The sequence below is a fragment of the Charadrius vociferus genome, unplaced genomic scaffold, assembly GCF_000708025.1.
Source record: "Charadrius vociferus isolate BGI_N301 unplaced genomic scaffold, ASM70802v2 scaffold90, whole genome shotgun sequence".
NCBI classification, from domain to species: Eukaryota; Metazoa; Chordata; class Aves; order Charadriiformes; family Charadriidae; genus Charadrius; species Charadrius vociferus.
The window spans coordinates 11,088,628-11,114,679 of record NW_009647222.1 but is presented as its reverse complement, the minus strand read 5'-3'; the positions used below and the strand labels follow the sequence as shown (position 1 = coordinate 11,114,679).

Genomic DNA, 26,052 nt, shown 5'->3' with positions numbered 1-26,052 from the left:
TAATGTTGCGTGTTAAATAAACTGTGTTTGTGGTGCACTGCAGAGGGAAGGAGAAAAGATGTGTAGTAGTTCTTGGAATAAGAAACAAAAGTGAAATATAAAACTGCCCCACAGTGGGCAAAAGACCCCACATGCGTTGTTTGAAATCTGTATTTTAGCATTAGAAAGTATGTATTTCTGATACTGAGGAAAAACAATAGACCACTACTCAGTCATGCACAAAAAAAAATATAAAATGTCTGACTTCATGCCTGTGTGCATAATTCGTCCGAAATACGATTTTTACAAAATTCAGATACTTTTGTCCTGGAGAAGGATTGAGTGTATTAAATTTTGAAGGTACTTTGTTTTGATAGTGCAATACCAGTAAATCCTGATTAAGTTGCCATAATATTAGTCTCATAAGGACTATGTCTTCATGTATGTAGAGTTAGGTTTATTATATTCTAGCACCTCATTTCGAGCAATTTAGCAGTGGTATGGGTTATATAGGGGAAGACTCTTCTAGAGTACCTCCACAGATTCTTTGTTCTCTGTGGATTACCTAACAATTTATTTTTAATGAACAATACTTCTGAAAGGATTTCGGGTTACCTTAGGTGTTGCTAGATATGTTGTAGATTTACAGCAGATGGAATCCTTCTTGCAAGGCTAAGGGACTAATTGAGGAAAAAGGAGTAGCCTGCAGACCGTAGGCATCCTAGCATCCCTGCCTTCTTTGATGGCTTTGTGGTTTAGTCCGATAGAGTCACAAATCTGTGAGCTGCCTGTTTTCCCTGTGCCTTTCAGATTTGGTGTTGTAACACGCTTGAATGTATTGTAAGACGTTTGAACTTCAGCTCTTTCTTTCTGTGTAATAAAGGTTCCATATCAAGGTTTTTTGTGGAAGTTTGAAAATGTAAATATTTCTATGCAGGATGAGGAGAAGCTTCTAAAAAAAGTGAATGAAATTGTGGAGGAACAGCAACATCTTAAGGATAGATTAAGTGCTCATAAATCTGAGGTTATAAAAGCCCAAAATGAAGTTGAAGAGTTCAGAAAGACATTGTTAAGTCGTAATAGGTAATTACTAATTGTACTCCTGGGAAAATTATTAATGTAATAATATTTAGAAGAGTTTTAGTGATCAAATGTTTGATTTTTCTCTTGTTCTGTTTTCTTGTGAAAGATTCATTAGAGACATGGTAATTTGTATTTACAGTATGCATTAGTTAAGTGTTTCTAACTCAGTATGCTGTTCCCAAAATAATGTGAAGATTATTTTATAAGAACCATCCTGTAAACCATATGGAATAACATTATCTTATTATCTACCTAGTGTTAGGTCTCGTGATTTCTGATAAGTATGTAGTGACTTCTGATAAGCATGTGTTAGCTTACAACTTGTTTGGAGGTGCGTATTAAGTGTGCTGGTAGTTTCACATTTATGTTTGAGTTGTACAGTTGGTTCAGTTAATAAGAATTTTTTTTTTTCCCCATTTCAGTGTTTTCATTTTCTCCAGGCCTTTCAAGTGTTGGATACCTTAAACTAGTATTAATTTAAGGACAAAACAGTGACCTAACTGTTCTTTTAAATCAACTGCTTTGGGGACAATTTATGCTTCAGTTTTCTTATGCTTGCTTATTATTGATGAGTTTAAGGTCCCTTAATCAAGAATCTTCTTTATGTTTAAAAAAAAAAAAAAGGCACATTGGCACAGTATGGCTAGGTAAACTTGTGGAATTTTATATAAACTCATAGATTGTATGCCTAGTAATTCATTTTATAGTGTGTAATTTTAGCAATATAAGACTGTTATGTTTCTGCCTTATTTAGCAACTTGATGCTATTAAAGGAATTTCTTGCAAAGAATCAAGGTGTATTTCAAGTAGACTAATAATAAAAGATACGTGATTAAATTTTAAAAGGATCAAATCTCCACATATGTTCAGTAGAGCTGAACAGAACAGAGTTCAGTTGTAGTTAGGAAAAAGTGGATATTTGAACATGCTATAGTGTGAACTTGGCAATATAATGAAACTGTGTCTGTGCTACTAGCATTTACCTCTTGAGTAATTTGGGAGAATGAAGGGGATAGGAGTTAAGTACCATTTGCCTTTATGTTTGGGGGTTGTAGAGGAAAAAGCCCTACGTGCTTCGTAACTGTTTTTCATGCTGCGTGGCTGTGGATGTTATGGGCAGCGATGCTTCTGCTCTTCTAATTGTTTTGCGCCTTTTGTGTATATAGGGAAACTACAAAATTACAAAAGGAAGCTACAGCTATAGAAACCGCTCTGGAAGAGAAGAGATTAAGACGACATAATATGCTTCTTGAATGCAAGGTGCAGGACTTGAAAATAAAGCTCCTGTCTGGATCACTGGATGATATCAGTGAAGTAGAGGTACTTAAAATGTTTACAGAAGATAGGTATCACAGAGGAGCAATTATTAAGTCTTGAATTTAACGATACTTATTTTTTTCCTTACAGGGCTGTTAGTATTTATTTAACATTACTATGTAAGACTTCTCATGTAATCGGGCCTCATCCATTCAAGAGGAGGATTTTTGTGTATTTTTGTAGACAAATATTGTTTGCAAGTATTTTTTGCTTATGCTTGAATTATATTCCTGTGAAATATGTAAAATCGCTGTGGTACGAGAAAATCAGTATGATGGAGTATTCTAGATATACATACGTAAGAGGACACACAGGAGTCAGTTCAGAAATGTAAATAAGGCATGTACATGGATTGAGATAATATTTGGTTAATCTTCCATAATATAGATGCTGTCTAAAATCATCCTTTTGTCTTCAGTAGATGTATATATTCACAGAAATCAGGCATAGGCTGAAGTAGAAATACTCCTTCTATCAGAAGATTGACCCTCTATTTTTCTCAGTCTTCCCTGTTTTTCCAGCATATCTTTTGTGAAGAGAAATTAAGTTTCCTCCACTGTTACAAAACAAAAAAGCTATGGGTTTTAAAAGACTTGTAACAAGCACGTGAATTTGGAAGGAATCTTGGTGAACCCATTCCTTAGAAAAGTGCTTTTGCTGGAGGATGGGTATGAATGAGTGGGTCAGAAGACAAAGTGAAGGCAGTGGGGCAGGCAGTCTTTGAAGGGGAAGGACATGAACTGCTTATCATTGGAGTATGTAGGAAGCTCAGCTCGTGCTGTTCATAAATAAGGAAGAGATGAAACCAAAGAGGTGGGCAGTAGGAATCACAACTTAGATTCCTAATTGATGTCACTGAGAAGACCAGTAAGATTTGGTTCTGGGAAAGAATCTTGGTGGGAAAGGGGCTGATAATGACATGCAGCATGTGTTTCATTCAAGGGAGAGTAGTTGTTTGAATTCCAGGCTTACAGTGTCCAGAAGACACTCTGCTTATGCCATACAGAATTGAAGCTACTTATTTCTTCTGAGGCCAACTGAGTGGAAGAAATACCTCGACTTGCACACTTCAGAGCCATTCCTTGAAAGGGGATTGAATTATCATGGGAATGTAAATCTCTCCAATCAGGAGATTTACATTATGCACATTGTTTTAAATGTATTATAAGTAAACCATGGCTGCTTTTATCTTAGCTTCAAACTGAAATTAGCAGATATTTTCATCTTCATTTAAAACGTGCAATTTTTTAATTAGACTCCTAAGATCTTAACTAACTTAATTCCATTTTGGCTAGGGGAGGAGCTATGGAATAAATTTACCTCATACTGTGTTACCACTGTCTCCTCATTTTATATCCTTTTAATGTGTAGTTTTAACACTTTAAAAGTTAACTGTCATATTTTTGAACTGGAATGTCCTTCATGTTTATAGCTAGGAACTGAAACAGAAGACACTCAGACTACATCAAGTATCTATGAAAGGGAAGAGGCAATTCAGATCGACTACAGCAGCCTAGCAGAAGACCTGAAGGTAATCTTTATTTTTTGAAATTATTAGAGATGAAGTTTTTTATTTTTATTTAAATATTTTATTTGTTGAAATTATTTATTATTCACCCTAGTCTTTGAGTGAAACTTCCTAAAAACGCTGTTAAGCTAAAGTGTGTGTGTGTTCTGGTTTTGCAGTCATACATAGCACTAATGTATGGGATTTCCGGATAGGTCAATTTTCCATATAACTAAATTTAATTTAAATCTTACCTAAACCATGAAAGTAGAATGGAGAAATAGTAAATTTAACTGATTTTTTCCTTCCTCCTTTGCCTTCTGCCTTTAAGTTTCAACACAATAGGTTATGACTCAAAACTCTAGAAACCAGTGATTGGCTGCGAGGGGGGTTGTGACACCTTCTTTTTGTAGTATTCTCAGAGACTGAGACTTACCATACTTCCCTCTGTAACAGTCCATTAGGTCATGTTTTTTCAGCCTTTTTTTTGTATTTTTTTTTGTCAGAGGCTAGGTACAGAGCAAGGGATGAATCTGTCATCACTAAGACTTGTCTCGAAAAATTCATCAAGAACATGTCTTTAGAGATTTTCCTTACAAATCAAGCAGTGAAGTCAGCTAATCCTCCTCCTGTGTTGTATTTTAACCCTGACTTCTAGGCTGAAGGGAATTTGTTGTCTGTTTTTAAAGGTCTTGTGGAACATTGCTTAAGGACCCAGTAAATTTATTCTGAGAACTCAGACTCTGAGTGGAGTTTTTTGTTTTGCTGTGTTTCCAGTTAAAGCTATTAGATGAGTGGGGTACTTCTTCCAGAAACCATGAATGCTTGTCGTATATGTTAAAATGTCTTGGCCTAAAAGCAAATTTTATTGCTCTGATGTTGTGGTTTTTTTTTTCTTTAGGACCTAGAGTCTGATAAAGATATACAAGGTCATCTCAACCAGATGCAGCAGGAAATAAAATCTAAAGAGAACACTTTAATGAAGACAGCTGCTCCAAACCTGAGAGCAGTAGAGAAATTACAGATAGCTCGGGACAAGTTCCAAGAATCAATAGATGGTAACACTGAGTCTTTCGTATTAATCTCTCTTGTGATTGTGGGAGTTTTCACCCTATTTAAAATTCCTCTTTCTGGGGTTAGTCCTGCTGGCTTTGCTTCTTTCAGATATTAAGGTATTTTTTGTGCTCAAGTGTCTCAGTTGTCTTTTTAGTTATATGTAAACAATTTATTAACATATACTTTACTCTGTGGTAGTTTATTGCAATACAGTTTGAATAATTGGAAAGATACTTTGTTGGCCAGGTGATGTCATAAAGTATTTTTACTTATTTTCTAAAAATTACTGACTTTAATCATATAATTCTTTAAATTTTTCTTGAATATTTAAAGGAACATACATGTTGTCCAGACTCAGGCATGAGCATTACTGCAAAATTATTGGTATCCTCAAAGAGCATTGCAGACATTAACATATTAAGAAAACCAAAGAGTTCTGAAACTGGAACAGGTAAATGCTGGTGCTGCTTAAGGCTACCCAGGTTACAGAAGGAATTAGGAGAAGAATTTTGTTCATTGCTCCAGACAAATGGGGCATAGACTCAATTGAATACATCCCAGCTTTTCAATTTTGGGGCCTCCATCTGAAATGTGGAAGAAAACTTGTAATATTGGTATGCTCCTTCTATGTGCATTAGAACCTTATTCTGCAATAAATGTTTTACTTGATGCTTGTTATGATACACTATATATATTTATTCTGTGTATTTGCTGAGAAGCTTATTATGGAGTAATTTCAGGTGGGTTTTTTTCTTTTTTCATAGCTTTTGAAACCAGCAGAAAGGAGGCCAGAACATGCAAGGAAGAATTTGAACAAGTGAAAAAAAAGAGATACGAGCTTTTTAGCCGATGCTTTGAGCATGCCTCTGTAGCTATTGATCAGATCTACAAGAAACTTTGCAGAGACAGTAGTGCTCAGGTGTGTCATGTTTTCAGGTGCTTGGTTTACAATGCCTACTTGATGCTTTGTTGTCTAGAAGAGAAGTTAGCAACACTTCCAGTTTCCAAAGACAGTTTCAATCCCGAAGAAAATTACACAAATAAAGACTTCAGAATTTTAGGGTCAGAGGAGGAATAGGTAATATGCCAAATGACATTACACAGAGAAATGTGATCTAATGTGTAAACAAAATTGGGAACTACTCAGTTTGTGTTAGTTTTACTCTTTGTATTTAGCAGACTTGTAAATTCTCATGACACAAATGTGAAATAATATATATTGGAGTATTTAGCTTAATAATGTTGGTTTACAGATCTAGTGATACCAATACTTAGTAATTAAAAACACTTAGGTAAAACTAAAAGTCACAACTCACTATTTCAGCAGTAGTGTTTTGTATGAGGTTTTGGAGCTCCTTATACTCCACTTAAATATTTTAAAAAGATAGACTTCTTAACGTTGTGAACGTAGTAAACCTGTAGAAAAATGGTGTCCCAATAGTATTAATCTTTGCTAGTGTTCCAGGATTAATGCCAAAAGTAAAGAAACTCCCAAATGCTTTGGTTACATCAAATTCTGTAGATGGTTCAATGTTTAAAGGGTTCAGGCTTGAACTCATCTGTCTTAAACTTCAGATTTTGTGTTTTCCCTCAGAGTCAAATATTCAGTGAACAGCTTAAGTATCTTTAAATACATCCTTTTGCTTCTAGGTTGGACAGGATAATAAAGCATTTCTTTCTTTATGATTAGGGGAGAAGGTGTGTGCCCAGTAGACTTAACATCAGGCAGGTCTGGACTTTGCACCACTCTGAAACAACCAGTGTTTTCCAGATGTATTGCCAAAAATAATTAGTTGGGTGCTTTCATTCTGAGGTCTGTGATGCTGTTCCTTGATTTAAGCCATAGTGATAGCCTGGCCAAAAGATTATCCTGTGATTAGCTGGGAAGCTAAAACTGCCTACTAGATACTAACATAGCAGCTGGAGGAAGCTCATCTGGTTGTATTGGAAGAGAAATGATTGCTCTGCGTGTGGCGATTGCTCTGCGTGTGGCAATTGCTCTGGTTAGCTAAGGAAAGGGTTAGCTCTGAGTTTTGCCATCAGAGGAGGTAGCCTAAGTTGCAGCTTCAACGGATACTTTTTATGCAACCTTAACAATTTTAAATGTGAAAATTTCTTGATAATAATATTTATTAATATTATTTTATTAATAACATTTATTAATGATGCTTTACTATCCAGTCCAAAAAAGAGCAGCTTTGATAGATTGAGTTAGTTTAACTTCCAGAGATTCTGGACTCAGAACGTTCGTGCACTGAATATATTGCTCAGTAAAATTTATTCCATCAGTACGTTGTGTGTTAGAAGTACTTTAAAAGAAACTATTTCTTAAGAAACTGTACATACACAGATTCACTGCTGGGTTCCCCACTAGTTCTCTTCCATTCTTCTTGTGGGGAGAGAGAAACATTGTTCCTTTCATACCTTGATAAGCAAGGAATATATGTACCCAAGGAAGCGACAAGATGATTTTTGCTAACTGTGTCCATGCATCTGAAAATTTCCTCTTTGCATAGATACAAGCAGTGGCATAGAACTGGGAGTTCCCTTGCAAGATATTTGACTTCTTTACAGCCTGAGGAACATTTGCGATAACAATGACAGGCATTCTCTCAGCAGAAAGAAAGAGAAAAATATGCATACCTCCAAGAGAACAAGGATACTGCAAGCACTATATGTTATTTCCAGGACTGTTTGCCACAGAAATTATTTTACATCAAAGTACATGTAGTGTTTTGGAGGTTTTTTTCTTCCACTGTATCTGTGATCTGAGAGGAGCCATTTGAAATGAATGTCAACTATGGAAATTTTTCTTTTATCTGTATCCACTTGTGCAGAGGGGAAGAGGCTGTATTATTTTATTGCCTCTTCTGTTTAATGGGAAAAATAAACCATGTAACAATTAGCTTATCCTTCCTACTTTTTAATGGTTTGGTAAAATGGCCATTCCTTTAAAATGATACTTTTAATTTTTGGACCTGGGAACCAGGATACAAAGTGCAGAAAAAGCCTACCTACATTAAAACCTTTTTCTAGCTCAAAGCTAGATTTTATAGAACTAGCCTTTCACAAAAAACAAGTGTAATTTTGGAAGTATATTTACTTCCAACCAAAAAGAAAACTTATTTTGGAGTCTAAAGTTTTAACAATTAAAAAAAATTAAAGCAACTACATAAAAGGTCATAAAATCAAGTTAATTTAGTGGTTGAAAGTTTGTAAATAACAAATATGTGGCGCCATTTCCAAAATGTTTGGGGTTTTTTAATTAGCCTCCTAGCTCGTGGTTTGTTAACAAAGGAATATTCACTGGGAAATCTTACAGTGCCACTCTTCAGTATAGATGAACAAGTGTTTCCTATAAATGAAGCTAACTTACCAGTTCCAACAATATCTCAGTCAGTATGCAAACTTAAAAAATATCCATCTTAATTTTTATAAAAGTCACTATTAATAATGAAATGTATGTGTTTCCAGGCATTCCTTACTCCTGAAAATCCCGAGGAGCCTTATCTGGAAGGCATTGGCTTTAACTGCATAGCTCCGGGAAAACGCTTTATGCCAATGGACTGTTTGTCAGGAGGTGAAAAATCTGTGGCAGCTCTGGCTCTCGTGTTTGCTGTACACAGGTAAAAGAAATACTATGGTATTACCTGAGTATGCGGCTGAGTAAGTGGTAGGAAGATACAGTGTTGCATTTACAAACGTTTAAAAAAATCTGCTAATAGAGTATTCAAACATTACTAAAGCTGTTACTCTTTATCTGTCATTACTTCTTATCAAAATTTTATGATAGAGTAAGTGAATCTCTAAAGTAATTAGAATGTTTATTAACATTTTCACATCTTAATGCAAAATACTGTTTTGTCTTCTACAGTTTTCGGCCAGCACCTTTTTTAATTTTAGATGAGATAGATGCTTCCCTGGATAACACAAACATTGATAAAGTAAGTTGATCCCTTTCACCTTATACTTGTATTGACAACTTAATGATACCTTTTATAGAAGGATGGCTACTTTTCCTTACAGGCTATTGGGATAAAGAGATTGATTACTGTCTTAACGTGTTTTAAAATATATTGGGTTTAGGACAGAAATAATGGTTGTGTGAGATGTTAGACTAGGGCTAGGTTTAAATTCATAAATCTAAGTGTGTTTTAATCAGTCCCTAAACTGAAGTTGAGAAAAATAGGTCAGGAGTGTGAAAGTATGCAATGTCACCATGTGTGGTACAATCTGACATGAAGGTTGCTTGTGAATTGCTAGTTGGGTTGGTGTGCTTGGAATTTTTAATACCTTTGAGTTCCCTTGCCTCTAAGAAGCAATGACTGTATTTGCATGTTGAAAATCAAGTCATTCTATCACTGGAGTATTTATTTTATAATTAGCCTACTAAATATTTTTACATTAACACCAGTTAAGGACTATCACTCCCATCATTTTAGTCACATGAATTATTGCTTGATTAAAACAGCTTCCTGTCGTCCTCTCAATTTTTCCTTCCCTTTTTGCTAATAATTGCTCACTAACAAAAACTTAAGATAGAATACAAACAGTAAAGATTGCCAACTGTAGATGTCAGCCTCTGGGAGAAGGAGACTCAACACAAGAAGATGTAAGTGACCCTGCCCTGGCAGGGGGGTTGGATTAGATGATCTCCAGAGGTCCCTCCCAACCCTGACCATTTTGTGGTTCTGTGAGATTGTATGTAGGAGAGGAACCAAAAAGTTCGCCAGAGCTATGTTTCTGCTTGCATTAATAGCCATGTCTGTGTTGGTAAAGCCTAACAAACAAAAGCAGTTTTATAAACACCAAATTTTTTTCCCTCTGCCTCCCTCTTCCCCCCCCCCCCTTCCTAATGGGGTTTATTTTGATGTATCCAGTACACCTGAATTTGCTTGGAGGGTACCTCTATAATAGACAGCTGGGTAAACTTCACTGCTTGTGCCTGGCAGATAGAATTCCTTCTCGGAGATTATTACTCCACCTAGCATTGTGAGAGGTGTTTTCCTGAACCTAAGTTCCTTAAACATTCCTTGGGATACAGGTCCACGAGGGATACCCATCATCTACTACTTCAGAGCAGATGATATGCCGAGTTTGTTTTAACTCAGTCCAGTGTGTTTCAGTTTCAGCAACACCAGATTAGACGTAATGGGACTGTAATGAAGATAACTAAGCAAGCTTTAGGGTTTGGCTCTCAGTGATGTGAGTAGAAACAAGATTAGGTACCAAGTGATCACAAAACACCTCTGTGATCTAAGCTTTTTAACAGGATGCTTTTCTAGTTAGTAGTCTTTCACTCAGGACCACTAAGAGTTGACATAACAGTTGAGGATCACGTATTCTGGTTAAATACCACTATTGCATTTTCTGGATGTTATTCTTAATTCTGGAGTCACATGTATCTTAGTTACGCAGGCTGCCTCCAAGTTTAGTGTCTGTCTTGTCTGCTATTATACTATTTAATGCTAAATTTCACATTTTTGCCTTTCATCAAAGCTGCAGTGTGTTAGGTGATTAGTACTTCCTATCTTTGCAGACTTCTGAGGTAATCTTTTGGATACGAATGTAAAATTTCTCCATGGTTCTGTCTGGAGCTGGGCAGGGGTCCCAGTTCATGCGTAGCAAAACTGCAGGTCATTACCTGAATGACATTAGTTTCTCCACAGAAGTTTCTGTTACAGTTATAGGTGCATCAGTCATCAATTACATACACATTCCATGAAGTTCGTAATTTCTAGTATGTTACCTACTTTCCATAGAGACTACAAATGATGTATTAACACAGCTGATGACACAGTAACGAGGCACTTTGGTGCAGTTTGCCTTTATGAGCAGGCTCATTCTGACACACCTGGCAGAAGAGATGTCCACTTTATACCCAAGGACATGCTAAGCACCATTCTTCTTCAGAACTATAAAGAAAGAATATCTGATTTTCCTTTTATGCAACTGGGTTTCTCAATTCGAACATATTTCAAATCTGGTTTACTTTTCTTTAGCTAAAAATCACATTTGTAGCCCACAAAAGATGGTCATATCAGCAGTTGTTACCCAAATGGTTCCTAGGCTTATAACCTTCAGTTGGTAGTATTTTCACAGTTTGAAAGTAAGGTATTTCATTTGACACATCAGCAACAATAATGTATGTTTTTAAGATGCATCTTCAAGAAAATAAAGAACATTAATGCAGAAAGTTTAAGTATTGGAAGTTCTGATGTAATGTATATTTATAAAAATAACATCCATAAATACCACTTTGTGGCCAAAGAGCTATTAAACTTGTATTACGCATTAGGGTTAACCCTGAAATTGCCTTAGTAGTCTTCATTAAGCCTGGAGTTGAGTCCTTGGGGCCCATCTAATCTGACAGGGAAGTCACACTGAGATTTCCTGCTTCGAAGTTAAATTGGGCTTCTATGCGTTTTGTAACCTTCATGGCTAGAGATGCCCATCTCCTGTCTGGCTGGGGCGTCCCCCCTGCACAGCCCCTGTCCAGTACGTCCCGCTTGGCTCACTGCTCTTCCGCAGTCCTTTTCCTGCCTCCTGCTCCTGTAAGGAGATGCAGCGTGGAGGGGTTGGGGCAGAATTAGTAAAAGGAGCTGCTGGTTTCACATAAGCAACATGAAACAGGCAACCTGTGATCCAGGCTGTGATGTGTAACGTGCTTGGAGAGCAGCTGTCCATGGAATGTGGGAAGAGGGTGACAAAATAGTGGTTTCCTAGAAAATTCCTTTTATTGGTTTCAACATGGAGAGTTAAAAGTACTTTTTAAGCATTTGTGAAAAGTGTCTTGAGTGGCAGAACAAGCAAAAGCAAAATTGCAGTGATCTGCAAGTATAATTCACTTTGTGTTTCCCTGCTCCCAGGGTCTTTCATATCTCTTTACCTATCTCTAAGATGCAGTTGTTACTAGAAAGCACCAAAACCTTCAGACAGAGGAATTAAATATTGCAAGTGAGCAAAAATGATGTATGCAAGATTTTATGTCACTACTACTCACTGCTGTCCAGGTTTTATGCTTAAACTAAGTCTTTTTCTTTCCATTCTTTCAGTTTAAGGATTACTAAAGCAGATCTCCAATAATTTACTTGTAATTACATTGTAAAATTAATGTGAATTATGTAACCCACTCAAGGTAGTTCTTCCATAAAAAATATGCTTCCATATCATGTAGCTATAACTGTGCAGACAAAAGTCTAATTAAAAATGTACTGGTTTTCCTTTATTCAGCATTTAATTTATATTGTGGGATACTGCCTTATTCAGTCACCAATTTGTAACTTAGTATTTGTTCCTTTATTTTGTAGATCATTGAAAAAAAAAAAAATGTTGCTGTCTGCAGTGAACTGATATGTATTTAAGATCTTAGTATATGCCAGTAACAGCCTTTTCACACTTCTTTTCTTTATTCATGAATTTCCACCTTCCTTTGTATATTAACTAAAATATTTTTAATTAGGACTGGCCTTTTTATGTAAACATTATCCTTTGGAGTGAATTATTATTTTCTTATTTTCTAAAAGCACCAAATCTGAGGGGCTGTCCTAAGAACATGAAAAGTATCTGTCGTAATACTGTGTTATTTCTTATTTTATCCTGCTTATTTCATAACTGAATTCTGCAGCTAACATAGTTCAGTTCTTTCCTCGTCATTCCCTAATTACAGCATGGTTTAAATCTGCCAGAACTAACCTACTGAAATATTTGGCTTCTTTCCAAAGGTATCAAGTTTCATTAGAGAACAGGCACATGAACAGTTACAAATGATAGTTATTTCTCTAAAGGAAGAGTTTTATTGCAAAGCAGATGCATTGATTGGAGTGTGTCCAGAGGTAACAATTATGACCACATTTTATTAAATAATACACACTAGTTTTTGCTGAGGTACTGATTTACACCTTAAGTGTTACTACAGCGAATCATGTATATAATTGTGTTGCTGGGTTTGAACTTGGGCTTGTGTTCAGGAATAAGGGCAAGTACTGGCTTGATGCAAAGATCATTTTGGTAACTTAAGCTCATTACTGTATCTCATAGTCATTTATGAATGATTATTTCAAGTAACAGAAATGTTTTAAATTGTATCATCCTTCCTCTTCTCAGCATGACGACTTTATGTTCAGTCGTGTACTGACTTTGGATCTTACCGAGTATCCAGACGTTGATGACCAGGAAGGAACAGAGCACAAAGGCAGAATAAAGCATGGATGATTTCAGAGCCAGGTGACAACAGCACTAACTGTGTTTACAGCCGACCGTTACAAATCTGAGTCAGAATGTGGCTATTGGATGTTGGTAGAGAAATGTTTACCTTTCAAATAACACAGTTTTCTAAAATATCAAAGGAAGTAACTGTTGTTCATTGTTTTGTTAACAAGTAAGAGATAGCCAGAGGTTGTTACTGAAGTGCGTACATTCTGGTATGCAAAGCTTTCTCTTCAGATGTTTTGGAGGTTTTTGCCTTAAGATGAATTACAAGTTCACATAAGCACACTATTATAAAGAATATGCCTCTTGCTTTTCTTATGAAAAGTAATGTGTTTAGCCATATCTTTAGTGCACTGCTCAGATATGTGCTACCACTGCTCAAGACCTTTACGCTCCCTGTGTTTTGTGTTGCAGCTGCATCTATATGCCTTCAGGGAGGATGATTTCCTGGTGTTTAAAACAAAATATTGGAATCTGCCCGTTATCTTGTGTAACTTTAGTGAAGCCCAGTAAGACTTCAGTCTTCCACTGCAACCGTATGAAAATATTAGTTTACATTACAAAAGTTTATGATCTATCTCTATAAGGTGTGATGTAACCTGGAAAAGAATTTACCTTTCTGGTATTCTACCCCACAGAAAAGTGTTAAGAATAAAACAGGTATGAGTCAGATGCCATACAGGTACCAGCCCTAGAAAAGTTATTTGTTTGCAGTTGAGATTGTTATTATGTAACTGTCCCAGTAAAGTTAACTCTAGTTTGATGGCCATGCTTCATCAAAGCAGCAAAGTTAATGAAGCTGGTTACAGAACATGGAGAGTGCCTGAATCACTTCATTTGGCTTATCTTCCACCTCTGTATGCTGAAGAGCTTTATTTCGTTTATGGTTGTTCGTAAGAATTATATCCTCTTACATTCATATAGTGGCTTTCTTTCATCCACCATGCTGCTTATATGCATCTACTTGTAATGTGCTCGTTGCACACAACTGATGATGTCTGGACACGTGGGGTTACTGAATAAGGGAGGCATGACACATGAGCAGTAGGTACTGTGTTCCTATGGGAACATTTCTCTTCACACTGTAGACAGATGTTTATCAAATACTGATGTTGCTGCCACACTTTGTTAAATAAAATTATTTACTCTGATTGTAAGTTATGAGTTCACATCAGTCTATTAATTCATAATCCGTTGATAGATGTGGAAATACTTACAGTAGTGTGAACGATGAACAGAAGAGCAGCCTCTAGTGATTTTCAAAGATCTTTGACCCACATCAGTCTGTGTTGCAAATACATAAGTTTTTGGTTTTGGTTTGTGTTTTTTTTTAATTTGCTAGGAACAGTTGGTTGAAATAGAAAAATACAGTAAAGAATTGAAGAGTCTGAACAGTGGTAAAAGCTACACATTTTAGCTACAACAATGGGCTGTTTAGCTTTAAATATTTTATTAAAAGAGTGTATGCCATCATCAGAGATGTCCTATCAACTTCATTACACAGCTTGAGCAAAAGAGGGTAATAAATGGCAACAAGTTGGGTTTTGGTAAATATCTTAAATTTTTTTTTTTTTCAAATGCAAGTAGAAAAAGAGCCATCTACAGTAGAATCAGCAAATGTCTTTTAGCATGCCAATTTGCATGGTTAGTTCTTTCACAGTACTCAGGTAATAATTTGAACAGGGCCTTAAACAAGTTACTCTTTCACTTAACAGATAAATGGATCAGATCAGTTTCAGGTTCTGTCCCTTTTGACTGTATTTTAAACCCTGAGGTAGCTACAAGACAGTCCAATCCCTAAGATGGCTAAAATATATTCTGATTCCCTGGGGTGGAGGGGGGGGGGACAGGACGGGACAGACGACAAAACCAAAACTAGGCATTTCTGCCTTCTTATTGTGTATGTTAGGAATTAAAATAACCCCTTACTTAACTCGTCTGCTTTTCACGACACAAATAAATGGCACTTGAGTCAGGGGAGGCTGTTGTACAAGTTGCAGTTCACCAATGCTCAGTGTAAGGGGATCCTTACCAAAGGAAGGGGATGTGATTTCCTAACATAGGTCTGACTTCAGGCACAAGATAAGGAGTTACATGACTTTAGGGTTGGATTAAATAATTGCAGTAATCAGGGTCATAAATAGCTCAGCTCATCTGATTAATTTTGCTCCAGCTTGAAGCAACAATTTAAGTATTCTAAGCTAATTCATCAGCATCCAAAATAGCATGACTGATCACTCCAAAACAGCCAATTCATGCTGACTAGAGAAGCACATTTTAGAGGTTAGAGTCTCATGGATAATGCTATATGTGATGCTAAAAGACTTAATTTTCAAAAGTGATTTATGCATAAATAAAACCTCTCAAAGGGAGAGGATGAATATGGTCTATATTTGGGCTGGTTTTGCTTTTGATTTTTATCTTTTAAAAAACACAGTTGAAACCTTGAGAACTGATACTTGAGGTCCTTAGCAATTATATTGCATACTAAAACCCAAGTATGATTTCCAGACAGTCAATCATTAAAGACAACCGGATGTTTCCTTCCTTCTAGGGTAGGAGAGACATGAGTCGGTGTGCATGCATTGTTTAAGATTGCTTTTCCAGGCAAAATGTGTTCAGATCTTTACCTACTTCAGAACAGGGACAAAGACTTCCACACCACAAAAACTACCTGTCTCAGCAGTTACTAGTCTGGAAAGATTCTGTGACATGGGAGTAAAGAGCTGACGTACCACAACTCAGAAGAGTCAACTGCCAGACCCATCGCTTCCACTCCCTATAAAACCTTATTATAGTGTGATGTAATCTCAGAAGGCATAAAAGATGAAATCATAAGCAGAGAAAGCTGACCAAAGCAACCCTCCAGGACTGCCAGATACAAACGTGCCAGTATTGAAACAAAGCATGGCCCTGACCATGCTCTCCTGCAGACACTGAGGTGAAAGGCAGCTGACTAGAAAAGTTCAGAAGATTACCAGTGTTAGCAACTGGACCAGTAATTATGTCAGTTTTGTGCTGAGATAATTCAGTGGTAGGTGAAGTAGCAGCACCTCAGAAAAAAAATAGTTAATGCAGTGCCTAACTTCAAGTTGAACTACTCAAATGACTGAAGTCAAACACTAGAAATTGTGTACAGAATCATAATTATTTACTAACTGGGTTTAATTCTGCTGTACTAAGAGTATCCATTATCTGCTTTCTGAGATAACTGGCAGCATACTTGGTGATTTAAAAAACAATATTTAAAATCTCTCCATGGAAATACAATGCAAATAAGTCAGTAAGCCCCCACGTACATATGTCCTTGCTGATACGTTACTATTACATCCTTGTCTCCCCATGTGATCACATGGCTTAAGAGACTGACAAATGAAAACAAATACTCATGCTAAAAGCATAAAACCAGCAGGTTCTCATGATGCGGGTTCTATAAATGTGAAACAACTCCTATTCCTAACAGCTTAGGGATCTGAAGCTGAAGCATGCAAGCAGCCTTGTGCTGACAGACACATGAAGAGTTCAGCCTCCAGCAGCCTAACTGCAGTGCAGCTGATGAGAAAAGAACAGAAACCACTTCCTTTCAAAGGCAGCTAGCAGATAGTTGTAGATATGCCAAGAGTCATTTTTGACAGATTCAAACATTAGCTCTGTTGTGGCTTCACCTTGGTTAAGAGCTTGTTCCAAGTGGCTTGAGGCACAGGCAGAGAAAACTTGCACCTGCTTCTAAATCATCCTGCAGATAGTTTCAGTGGTATGGAAATGCCTGGAGAGTGACTAGTATGACTCTCAAGCTTTATAATACATTACACATTTACAGCTCTAGAAAAGAAAATGCTAAGATGCATAAATTTTTATTCCACTTAAAACCATGGAAATACTCAGCTTAAAACTTTCCATGCAGCAGATGTAAAACATCCACTGTTAAAAAGCTTCTGGGTTGGGTTTTGGGTTTTGGTTGGTTGGTTGTTTTTTTTTTTTTTTTCTATTAATAGTTGATATACCATTATCTGATTGCTTGATTCTCTTAGGAGAGTCAGTCCCATTTTCTCCTAACTTCCTCTTCCTTTTAGCACAGTCCACACATGAAGTTCCTGTGGAGGGAGAGGAGGAGAAAAAAAAAATATTTTAATGTTGTCAAATGTGTGTGCTTTGTATACTTTTTATTAAAGGCACCAAATATTAAGATAAATGCAATACTGGTCCACTGAGGTTCTTGTATTCAGATTCTGAATTGTAACACTAACCCTACTGAAAGTCTGCACCAGTTCAATGATCTTAAGCTCTTCCCCAACACTGAGCTCTGGTATTAACATGTAAAACAGGATGTAGCTAATTATACAGCTGCCTTTTGAAGAAAACAATTCTTGATTTTGTGTGATAATGCCTGTGGAGTTCACAGGTGAGAAACGTCTTTAAAAAGTCTAGATCCCTTATTCAGAGGAAAAAAAATTCTTGGTGTGAGCTACTGTTGTGTATCAACAGCATAGCCAGACAGTAAAAATGAATGGAAGGGAAATTCCTTCAGAATTGGGACACCCATCACTGAATACTCTAGATATATTTTTTTGTGCGGTATTATACAAGTCAGTGTTAAGGAATAATTCTCTTTTTTTTTTTTTTTTTTTTTTTTTACTTGCTATGTATTCCAAGATACAAGTAAATGGGTGCTCACATTACTTGTAAGGAGGGTGCTAATAAGTTAGTAAAGGAGCTTTATGTTAAGTGGAATTGGAATAAATTGTGCTGAAGTATTTTGTTTCTTCTCTACTGATGCCTAATTGTACTTTACTGAAAAAAAGGATTTATGAACTCATCTGAAAGACAAATAAGCTTAAAATCTAGTTGGAATTAGAAAAGTAACCTCTGACTTTACACCTGCCCACAAGTATCTTGGACCTTGTGTACTTTTTGGTTGTGAAAAAGTGGGTTTTTTTAATCTCCTGCAATGCCAAAGACCCTTACATGCAATAATGAAATGATACTTTTACACAATTTTGATATTATTTGCAGCAGCAGCACACATCTTAGAAGTGTAATCTTTTTAAATTGAAGTGTTGTTTCAAAAGGAAGTTTTGCGATTTTATACCATAAATTGGAATTTATTATTGCTCTGCCTATTCACAGAAATATCACAAAGATACCTGAGAAACACTTAGCCAAAAATTAACCTTCAGTACTACATGCTTAGGCTTGAGATTCACTCTTCTATACCTTCTTAAGGAAGAGACTTATTTTTATCTTTGACAGATTTTGGAGCCTTCTGTGAAAATAAGAACATTACGTACCCAACAGTGTTGTGCTGTCCACTCAATCAGCATCTAGAGAAGCATAAGAGACAGCAACAGCACACGTTAACATCCAAAAAGTTTTTAATACTTTTACGCAACATCCCAAAATGGCAAGGTTGTATTTAGAATCATAGAATGGTTTGGTCTGGAAGGGACCTTGATCATCTAGTTCCAACCCCCCTGCCACGGGCAGGGACACCTCCCACTAGACCAGGTTGCTCAAAGCCCCATCCAGCCTGGCCTTGGACACCTCCAGGGATGGGGCATCCACAGCTTCTCTGGGCAGCCTGTTCCAGTGTCTCACCATCCTCAGAGTGAAAAATGTCTTCCTAATATCTAATCTAAATCTACCCTCTTTCAGTTTAAAACTGTTACCCCTCATCCTACCTCTACACTCCCTGATAAAGAGTCCCTCTCCACCTTTCCTGTACTGTTCTCTGTGCTGCTTTTCCAGATGTCCAGGTGGCTGAAGCCCCCTATCAGGATCAGGGCATGCATTTCTCTTTTTTTTCATACAACCTTTTTAACAAACTCCTCCTATTTTTTAAAAGAGACTTTGTAAATAACCATGAAAAAAGTGAAACCTGACAGTTTGACAACGTAAAGAGAAATTATGCACATTTGAGAACAGTTTTGTTTGGGATCTTGACTTGTAAATGAGATCAATATTTTGAAGTCAGAGTAAGGTCCCTGTTCTTGCAAGTATGCTAATCGGTAATTCCACTGAACAAAAAGGGGACCACTATAGTCTGATTTTGCAGTCATTTCCATTTAGAGCTTACGTAAATATATTTTCCACACAGTTTTTATATCAATGGCTGCTTTGCAATAAATTGAATACTCGATGCTGCTCAGACTGTGAAAAGTATGTCCACCACATCCATCAACAGCAGTATGTCGAAGAACAAACTAGCAGGCTAAGGCTAGTTCAGTGTCTGAAATTGCACCCCAACTTACTTTTAGGTGTCTAAACTGCAGACAAACTTCCTGAAACCTAGATGCTGTGCTAAATATTTTTTCTAGCCTTCAAGGAAAGAAATCCAGTTTAAATGTAATATTCATCCACTTACAAAAAAAACCATTACATAATTTGGGCATACACCTGCAATTTTCTTTTAGGGAGGGCAAGGGGAATGTTCCTGCTATGCACCACTTGTGAATACTTTTAGATAAAAGTGTTTCACTGACATGATAAGAGAGCTGTGAAACAGTATTCTTCCCAAGGTCAATTACTCTAGTTATTTTCCTCAATTCTCTGGATAAGCCATAGTAGAACCGTCCTTGTTTGGAAAGCATTATAGAAATCTCTTTCCTTCAACATACAATTGTTGTTTTTCCCTGGTTTTGTATTAAAGGCTCTTCATTGTTACAGCTAAGGAATTTTGAGTTGAGAGACAACAGGGTGGAAGGGAGCAGGGGGGGGAAATAGGCAAATGGACCTAGTTAGTAAAATTTAGCTCCCTGTCAATGCAGAACTGTTAACCTTCAGCAAAGATACCAAGTTATTTCCCATTTTAGCATTAAACGCCCTCTACAGAATGCCATTCACTGTTACAAGTGGAGTATTATTCCACATTCTCTTCTATTTTATTATCAGAAAATATTATCCTCAGACTTGGGTTTTCTCCCCACCAGCCCTCACTGTGTTAAGTCAAACACTACTGGGTGTACTGATTTAATTTCCCGTTCTGTGCTTAATCAGATATTGTGGCTCAACCAGCTTATCCCACCAATTAATTCCTTCAGTTCTTTTAGTCTCTTTTACTGATATCTCATATTTCATATAATGTAATACTCAATACACTGGAGTAGTTTAGGCCAAAAAATACACAAAGTAAACATCTTAAACAGATGCTAACAAAAAGACAAATTCAGAACGAAAGATTAAATTTTCAAGAACCCACAGATCTTACAGAAAGAAATTTGTTCACGATTTTCTCCCGTGTGCCAACTCTGCATGCCATTCATAAGCAAAGATACTGCCCAGGCCTACCGCTAGCTACGCAACAGGTCAACACCTCAGACCAACTGCTGATTGTTCAGACACCGCATCCTGCTATGGACCTACTCCAAACTTGCTTATTAAAGAGGATACATTACCTGGACTTCTCTGCTTGCAGATTTGAGCAGTCAGATCTTGTACGTACTCTGGGAATTGTTTAAAGCAGTCCCCGTAGGATACTACTTTTATTCCATGAAGCAGCATATCCGCCTGGAGCTTAAAAAAGTGGTCTTCATTTTCTTTAAGCACCAGCATATAATGTTCTAAATCCACTTTATTTTTTACAGTATAAAGAAAAAGAGCTTGGAATATCTGATCACGCAGAGTCTCTCCGCAGCCCAAAAACAAAAAAGACTTGGTTCGATACAAATTTTGAAGAACTTCCTGTTAAGAAATATAAACACACAAGAGCTACGTTTACTTCAGTAGTCAAAAGGACAAGGTAAGAACTTTTAAAATATGTCAGACTTAAAAGGAGAAGCAGAGCAGACATCACTATTAAACTGAATTAAGTACATGTTTTAGGATCATGATAAACTGACATTTCAGAAGCACTGTTTCTACCAAAAAAAAAAAAATTATATTCAAAATCAAAGTTGCCATACAAAATTAAGTACACATGTAAATATTTCCAGTAAGGAATTTTAAATTGAAAGACTTACGATGACAGAATATTAGGCTCCCATTAGGTCAATCTGTAAATAAGGAAAATTAATATTCTTGACTAAACATTTGATTTCTTAAAATACCTACAATATGACATTAAGTCCAGGATCCGGAGCTAGTAACAGGTTAAGCCCCTAAAAAAATGAATCCAAGCAATCAGATGGTGATGAATCCATGTTCTGGTGTCTAGTATTTTGGGGCTAATGTTCCTTCATGAGATAAATACAAAGAACTGTAAAACTGTAACATAGTTTGGCAAAACATAGTAAAAATTTTAAGGATCACACAAACCATAACTTCAGGATCTTGAGTTACATCTTTATATCCTGAGGGATCTAGCACCATTCCACAGGGATCTGTATATAAGCCGTGAATATGAAGAACTCCATATTTTATGTGACCTCTTGCCCACTGAAGAACCTAAAGCAAATCATGCAAGTTACATTCTTTTGTTATACTATAATATCCTACAATAACCAAGATTCCGCAAAAATACACAGCTGTCCTAACTTATAAATCCACTTAAAGGAGAAACAACTTCTTTTGCACTTTTCTGCAGCAAGAGACAATTTCAATTACTAATTACACAGCTTACTTTAAATTATAACAAAGAGGTGATTGCTGATATTGAAGATACCTCTGGCTTTTTGGTCTAAACAAGCAGGAAGCAAGTTCCAGCAACACTGACAGAAAAAGTTATGAATGGCAAATTAACAACCAGCTAGGTGAAATCACATTTGTGATTCTAACAATTACTTCACACAAGTTAAATAAGTTTGTGTTTTTTCCCCAGAGAGTGGGGGGAACTGGTTAATAAATGTGTCACTGAAATTCTGTTTTGTAACTGCTACCAGATTATTCAGAATAAAAAGACACATAAAATAAATGTCTGTGCATCTGCTGATAGCTTACAGACACGCTTTACCAATTAAGAAGTTTGCACCTTGACACTCTTTAAACAGGAAGGAAACTTATAAGCTGTCTTCTCTTATAAGTCTAAAAATTTTACTGCTCTCATCATACCTTATCCTTATCTTTCAAGTCTAAAGATTCCATAGGTTTACCCTGTTGCTGACCAAATATTTCAAGTAAATTATCATAGTTTGTAGTCAGAACCATCGTGCCTCTCTCCATGAGTCTCAGGATTGATTGCAGAACAACAGGATTCTGAATGTGGTGTTCTAAATTGTCAAACACCTCCATTAAGCAATCCTGGAAGAAGTTGGGCTTTGTATCCCCAGTACGCTGAAGAAAGAAAAAGATGAACATTTCGTAAGGACCACGTGCACCATTATAACTGCCTCCAACAGAAAAACCACATCATTTGTCTACTTAATGCCAAAGCATTTCTTTAAGAGAGGGCTTACATAGTATATAAAGCATAAAGGTCCAAATGTACAAAACCATCAAAACCAATCTCAAATTATTCAAGTGCTCTTGCCTCCACTTAATGTAGCTCAAAATAATAGTCTGGTTTTCTCAAGGAAGCTTGTAATACAGGTACAATAAAACAAAACAATTTTGCTACAGTTAAATCCTCACTTGTCACTCCTAAACAAACATGAAGGTACACTTTCTTAAAAGCACAGGCTGCATTTGCCCAGAGTAGCTGCTGAGACTGACAGGAACATGTAACAATTCTATAAAATATACAGGCTTCCTATTCAATAAATTGTATTACACACAGAACAAATGTCTGTTTATAAGCGAAATATAGTTACTGGCCTAACTACATGGAAACCTCACCTTTCTCAGTATGCTTTTACTGCTTTGAAAATCAGTTGGTGTACTAAAATTATCATTCCCTGGATTCAGAGTCTGGGATATACTATTAAAAGTGGTGGGTTTGTTGGGTTTTTTTTCCCCCCCCTTTTTTTTTTTTGGCTTCCTAGTTGAAAAAAAAATGCATTAATCAGTAAATCTGCTACAAAGCTTAACCATACATGCAGACTCCCCTTAAAAGAGAGAGGTTATTACACTTTGCCTGTAGAGAAGCTCACCATGTGTTGCAAAATGTTCAACACGTGCTACAACTTAGCAGTATGTATGTCACCCTAATTATTTCAACTGGAAGACTTGGCAAACTTATTAGCACAATCTGAAAATCTCTGGAACCTAAGGGGAATGGCTGAGAAACTGGGCATGTATGTACTGGCTTCGGTGAAGCGTGAGCTGCAGCAGTGATTAACTCTGGGTGATGTAAGGCTATCAGCAGGGTCAATGTCTACCTGTGTTTTCAGGGTATCTCCAGTTTTAGCCAGCAGAGCTGTAAATTCCTCTTTCAGTTCGAAGAAACATTATGGCGAATATTTAGTAGTCAGGACTCTTGCTTGCATTAATTACGACAAAAGCTTACTTACACTAAAAACCAGGGATTTTTTAGCTATTCCGAAAAGTACAGTGTACTACATGATTACCAGAAAAAATTCAAGTTTTAGAAAGCTGAAAAGAATTTTTGTTGATAACAAAATAAAAGAATATAATAATTTTAGATATCAATATAAGTTAAAAACATACTCACTGGTGACATTTTCCTGATGAGATCATGTGCAACCACAAGCAGGTCTCTATCTTTGATTACTTTTTTACGAAATTCAGCAACATCTCCTGGATGAAGCACCTCCAGCTGTTCAGCTGCTTCGATTACAGCCTCAATGCAGCTTCTCCAGGAGCACAGCGCTGGGATTCCTGGTGCTACTGCAGCACTTACCCCAGTTCCAATTACAAGAAGAAGGTCCCGAGGCTGCTTTCTTATTAGACTTTTTAAGAATTTCCTTTAAAACAGAAAACAAAAATCTTCATTCTTTACAGTGCATATTGTAACCTGTCTGAAGATCTCATGAGTGACTCAAGAAATCTATATGAACTATTAACGCTTGTGCAAAATACTAACCAACCAAAAGGAACCGAGTTCTCCATTTCTATGCAGAAGAATGGATTGGCAGCAGTTCACAGCCTTTCCCAAACCAATAATGTACTTTAGGGTTTTTTGTCATTTTAGACAAGTAAGTGTGCATAATTAATTAAAGCCAAAAAATGGCAACAACATTAAATCACTAATGTCTTTGAGATCCAAATTTACAGTTACCAATTTTCAGTCCACTCGGCTAGCGAAACACCATTTGAAATGAAATTTGGAAAAAAAAGTAGTCAAAGGACTGTCCAATGATTTACTTAATACGTGTCTGACAGAAAGAAAGTAGAACTATTTCAAAGGGACAAGTCAAAACATTTCAAAGAAACGATTTTTTGTTTTTCTGGGAAAAAGCAGTATCTTTTATTCTCATTTATTCTCACTTTAGGATACATGAACATAAGAACAGTCATGCTTGTTCAGATCAAGGGTTCATCTAGTCCACTATTCAGATGTTACTAACTACAGATTACTCAAAGGTGTGTTTGGTTCACTGCACAAGCCAGCACAAGAAACTGTGGAGAAACTCTGGCTTTCGTGATTATTTTGCAAAAAAGTGGAAATGCATTTAAACCACACAGTGAAATCACTGTATACAAACAAGGATTTCAGTAATATAGAACCTTAAAATTCCCTTGACTTTCAAAACTACCTTTACAGATTTTTATTTCCTGTTAATCTGGTAACATGGATATTTAACACCTCTTATTTCACAATCATCTGAAACTAGCTAAAACTATGATGTTTAACTTGAAATGGCCTCAGACAAAGCAATTAATAAACATGTAGATAATGTTGCTAGCTAATGCCTACAACAAATATGTTGCTGATAATCCCCATGCCTTCCTGCTACATTCAGCACAAATTGTTTCCTCTCAGCAAGTATATTATTTATTCCTCACCAGCAGTTTAACTGAGTATGAACCACTCAGTCAGTGGAAAAACTAGTTTCTGGGATAATTTCAAGTTTTCAAGCATGATGCTGTTCTTGTATCCAATTTTCAATAATGGATTTCCACTGTGTTTTCAGACTTTCATTAACAGACAGCTTTGTATAACGTTTGAAACACAAGTTACCTGGATTTCTGCTCACTTCTAATTGTTGATCGTTCTAATGAATCCATCTCTCAGCCCTAAGTAAAATAAAAAGCAAATAATTCTTAATGCTTCTACCTTAAAAAAGGTCAAAATTAAAACCAGATGTATTACGGTTAGCATTTTCTATTTATTGTTATCAAGTGTTTTAAAATCAAGACTCTGTATGTCACATCCCAGTTAAGCAACACACTGATAGAAACAAAGCATGTTTTACACACTCACAAAGTATGAGTGTGTAAACCTACCACAGCTCCATTTAAGCTCAGTTGATTGACATTTTGAAGCTAACGGATATATGGCTATTCATGCAGCTGAAAAATACTTGTGTGAAATTCAAAATTTATCATACCCACTAAAATGTTAATTCATTCAAGTAAATGAATGCATTTCTTGAATTTATTTTTTTTCCTAACAATCAGTTGATCCAACCAAGTTTGTGGAAAACAGATTTCTGCAACACATAATGACCATGAGACGCCCTCTGCTAGCCCCCCAGCTACTCTACCATACCATAAAACACGAAAGATTTTTTTTCTCAGCAAGTATTTTCAATAAAAACTTATTTCTGTATCATCTATATTGTCTTACGTCTAAAGCATAAGGAGGACTGCATCTTGGCAAAAGAATTTGGCTACAATATTGTCAGTCAGAAATCCCCAAGTTTCCTTACATTAACTCTTCGTTTTGTTTTTATAAGGCTGTATTTTTTGTTTGGCTTTGAAACACATCTCAGTTTGTGGTTGTGGAGATTGCAGACTGCAGACCCTAATCCTTCAAATAAGCATTCTGCCAGACCCTATGGCTTATAAGGCTACTTGCCAGCTCTCAGGTTCACATGCTGGAAGCTAATTTGGAAGCAAGAGGCCTAAGTCTGGAGATCATTTGACTGAAAAAAACCAACCACCAACCCCAAAGAAAAGAACAAAAC

At 36.5% G+C, this 26,052-nt stretch overlaps 2 protein-coding genes across 2 annotated transcripts in view; one reads left to right on the top strand and one right to left on the bottom strand.

The window, feature by feature from the left end:
• The window catches only part of SMC1B (structural maintenance of chromosomes 1B), a 37,657-nt gene extending 24,429 nt beyond the window's left edge, over positions 1-13,228 (top strand). The window contains exons 17-25 of the mRNA XM_009879718.1: positions 917-1,062; positions 2,229-2,382; positions 3,812-3,910; positions 4,788-4,944; positions 5,707-5,861; positions 8,417-8,568; positions 8,817-8,886; positions 12,667-12,777; positions 13,049-13,228. Of these exons, the coding sequence (XP_009878020.1) occupies positions 917-1,062; positions 2,229-2,382; positions 3,812-3,910; positions 4,788-4,944; positions 5,707-5,861; positions 8,417-8,568; positions 8,817-8,886; positions 12,667-12,777; positions 13,049-13,156 (1,152 nt within the window). The 3' untranslated portion in view covers positions 13,157-13,228. The remainder of the gene's footprint in view (positions 1-916; positions 1,063-2,228; positions 2,383-3,811; positions 3,911-4,787; positions 4,945-5,706; positions 5,862-8,416; positions 8,569-8,816; positions 8,887-12,666; positions 12,778-13,048) is intronic.
• Positions 13,229-13,670: 442 nt separating this feature from the next.
• Positions 13,671-25,150, bottom strand: FAM118A (family with sequence similarity 118, member A). Its single transcript, XM_009879784.1, is given in 9 exon segments — positions 13,671-13,681; positions 16,132-16,206; positions 17,158-17,247; positions 18,442-18,474; positions 20,545-20,830; positions 21,404-21,532; positions 22,136-22,357; positions 23,634-23,886; positions 25,104-25,150. Coding segments are annotated over 9 exon segments (1,146 nt in total).
• Positions 25,151-26,052: the final 902 nt, after the last annotated feature.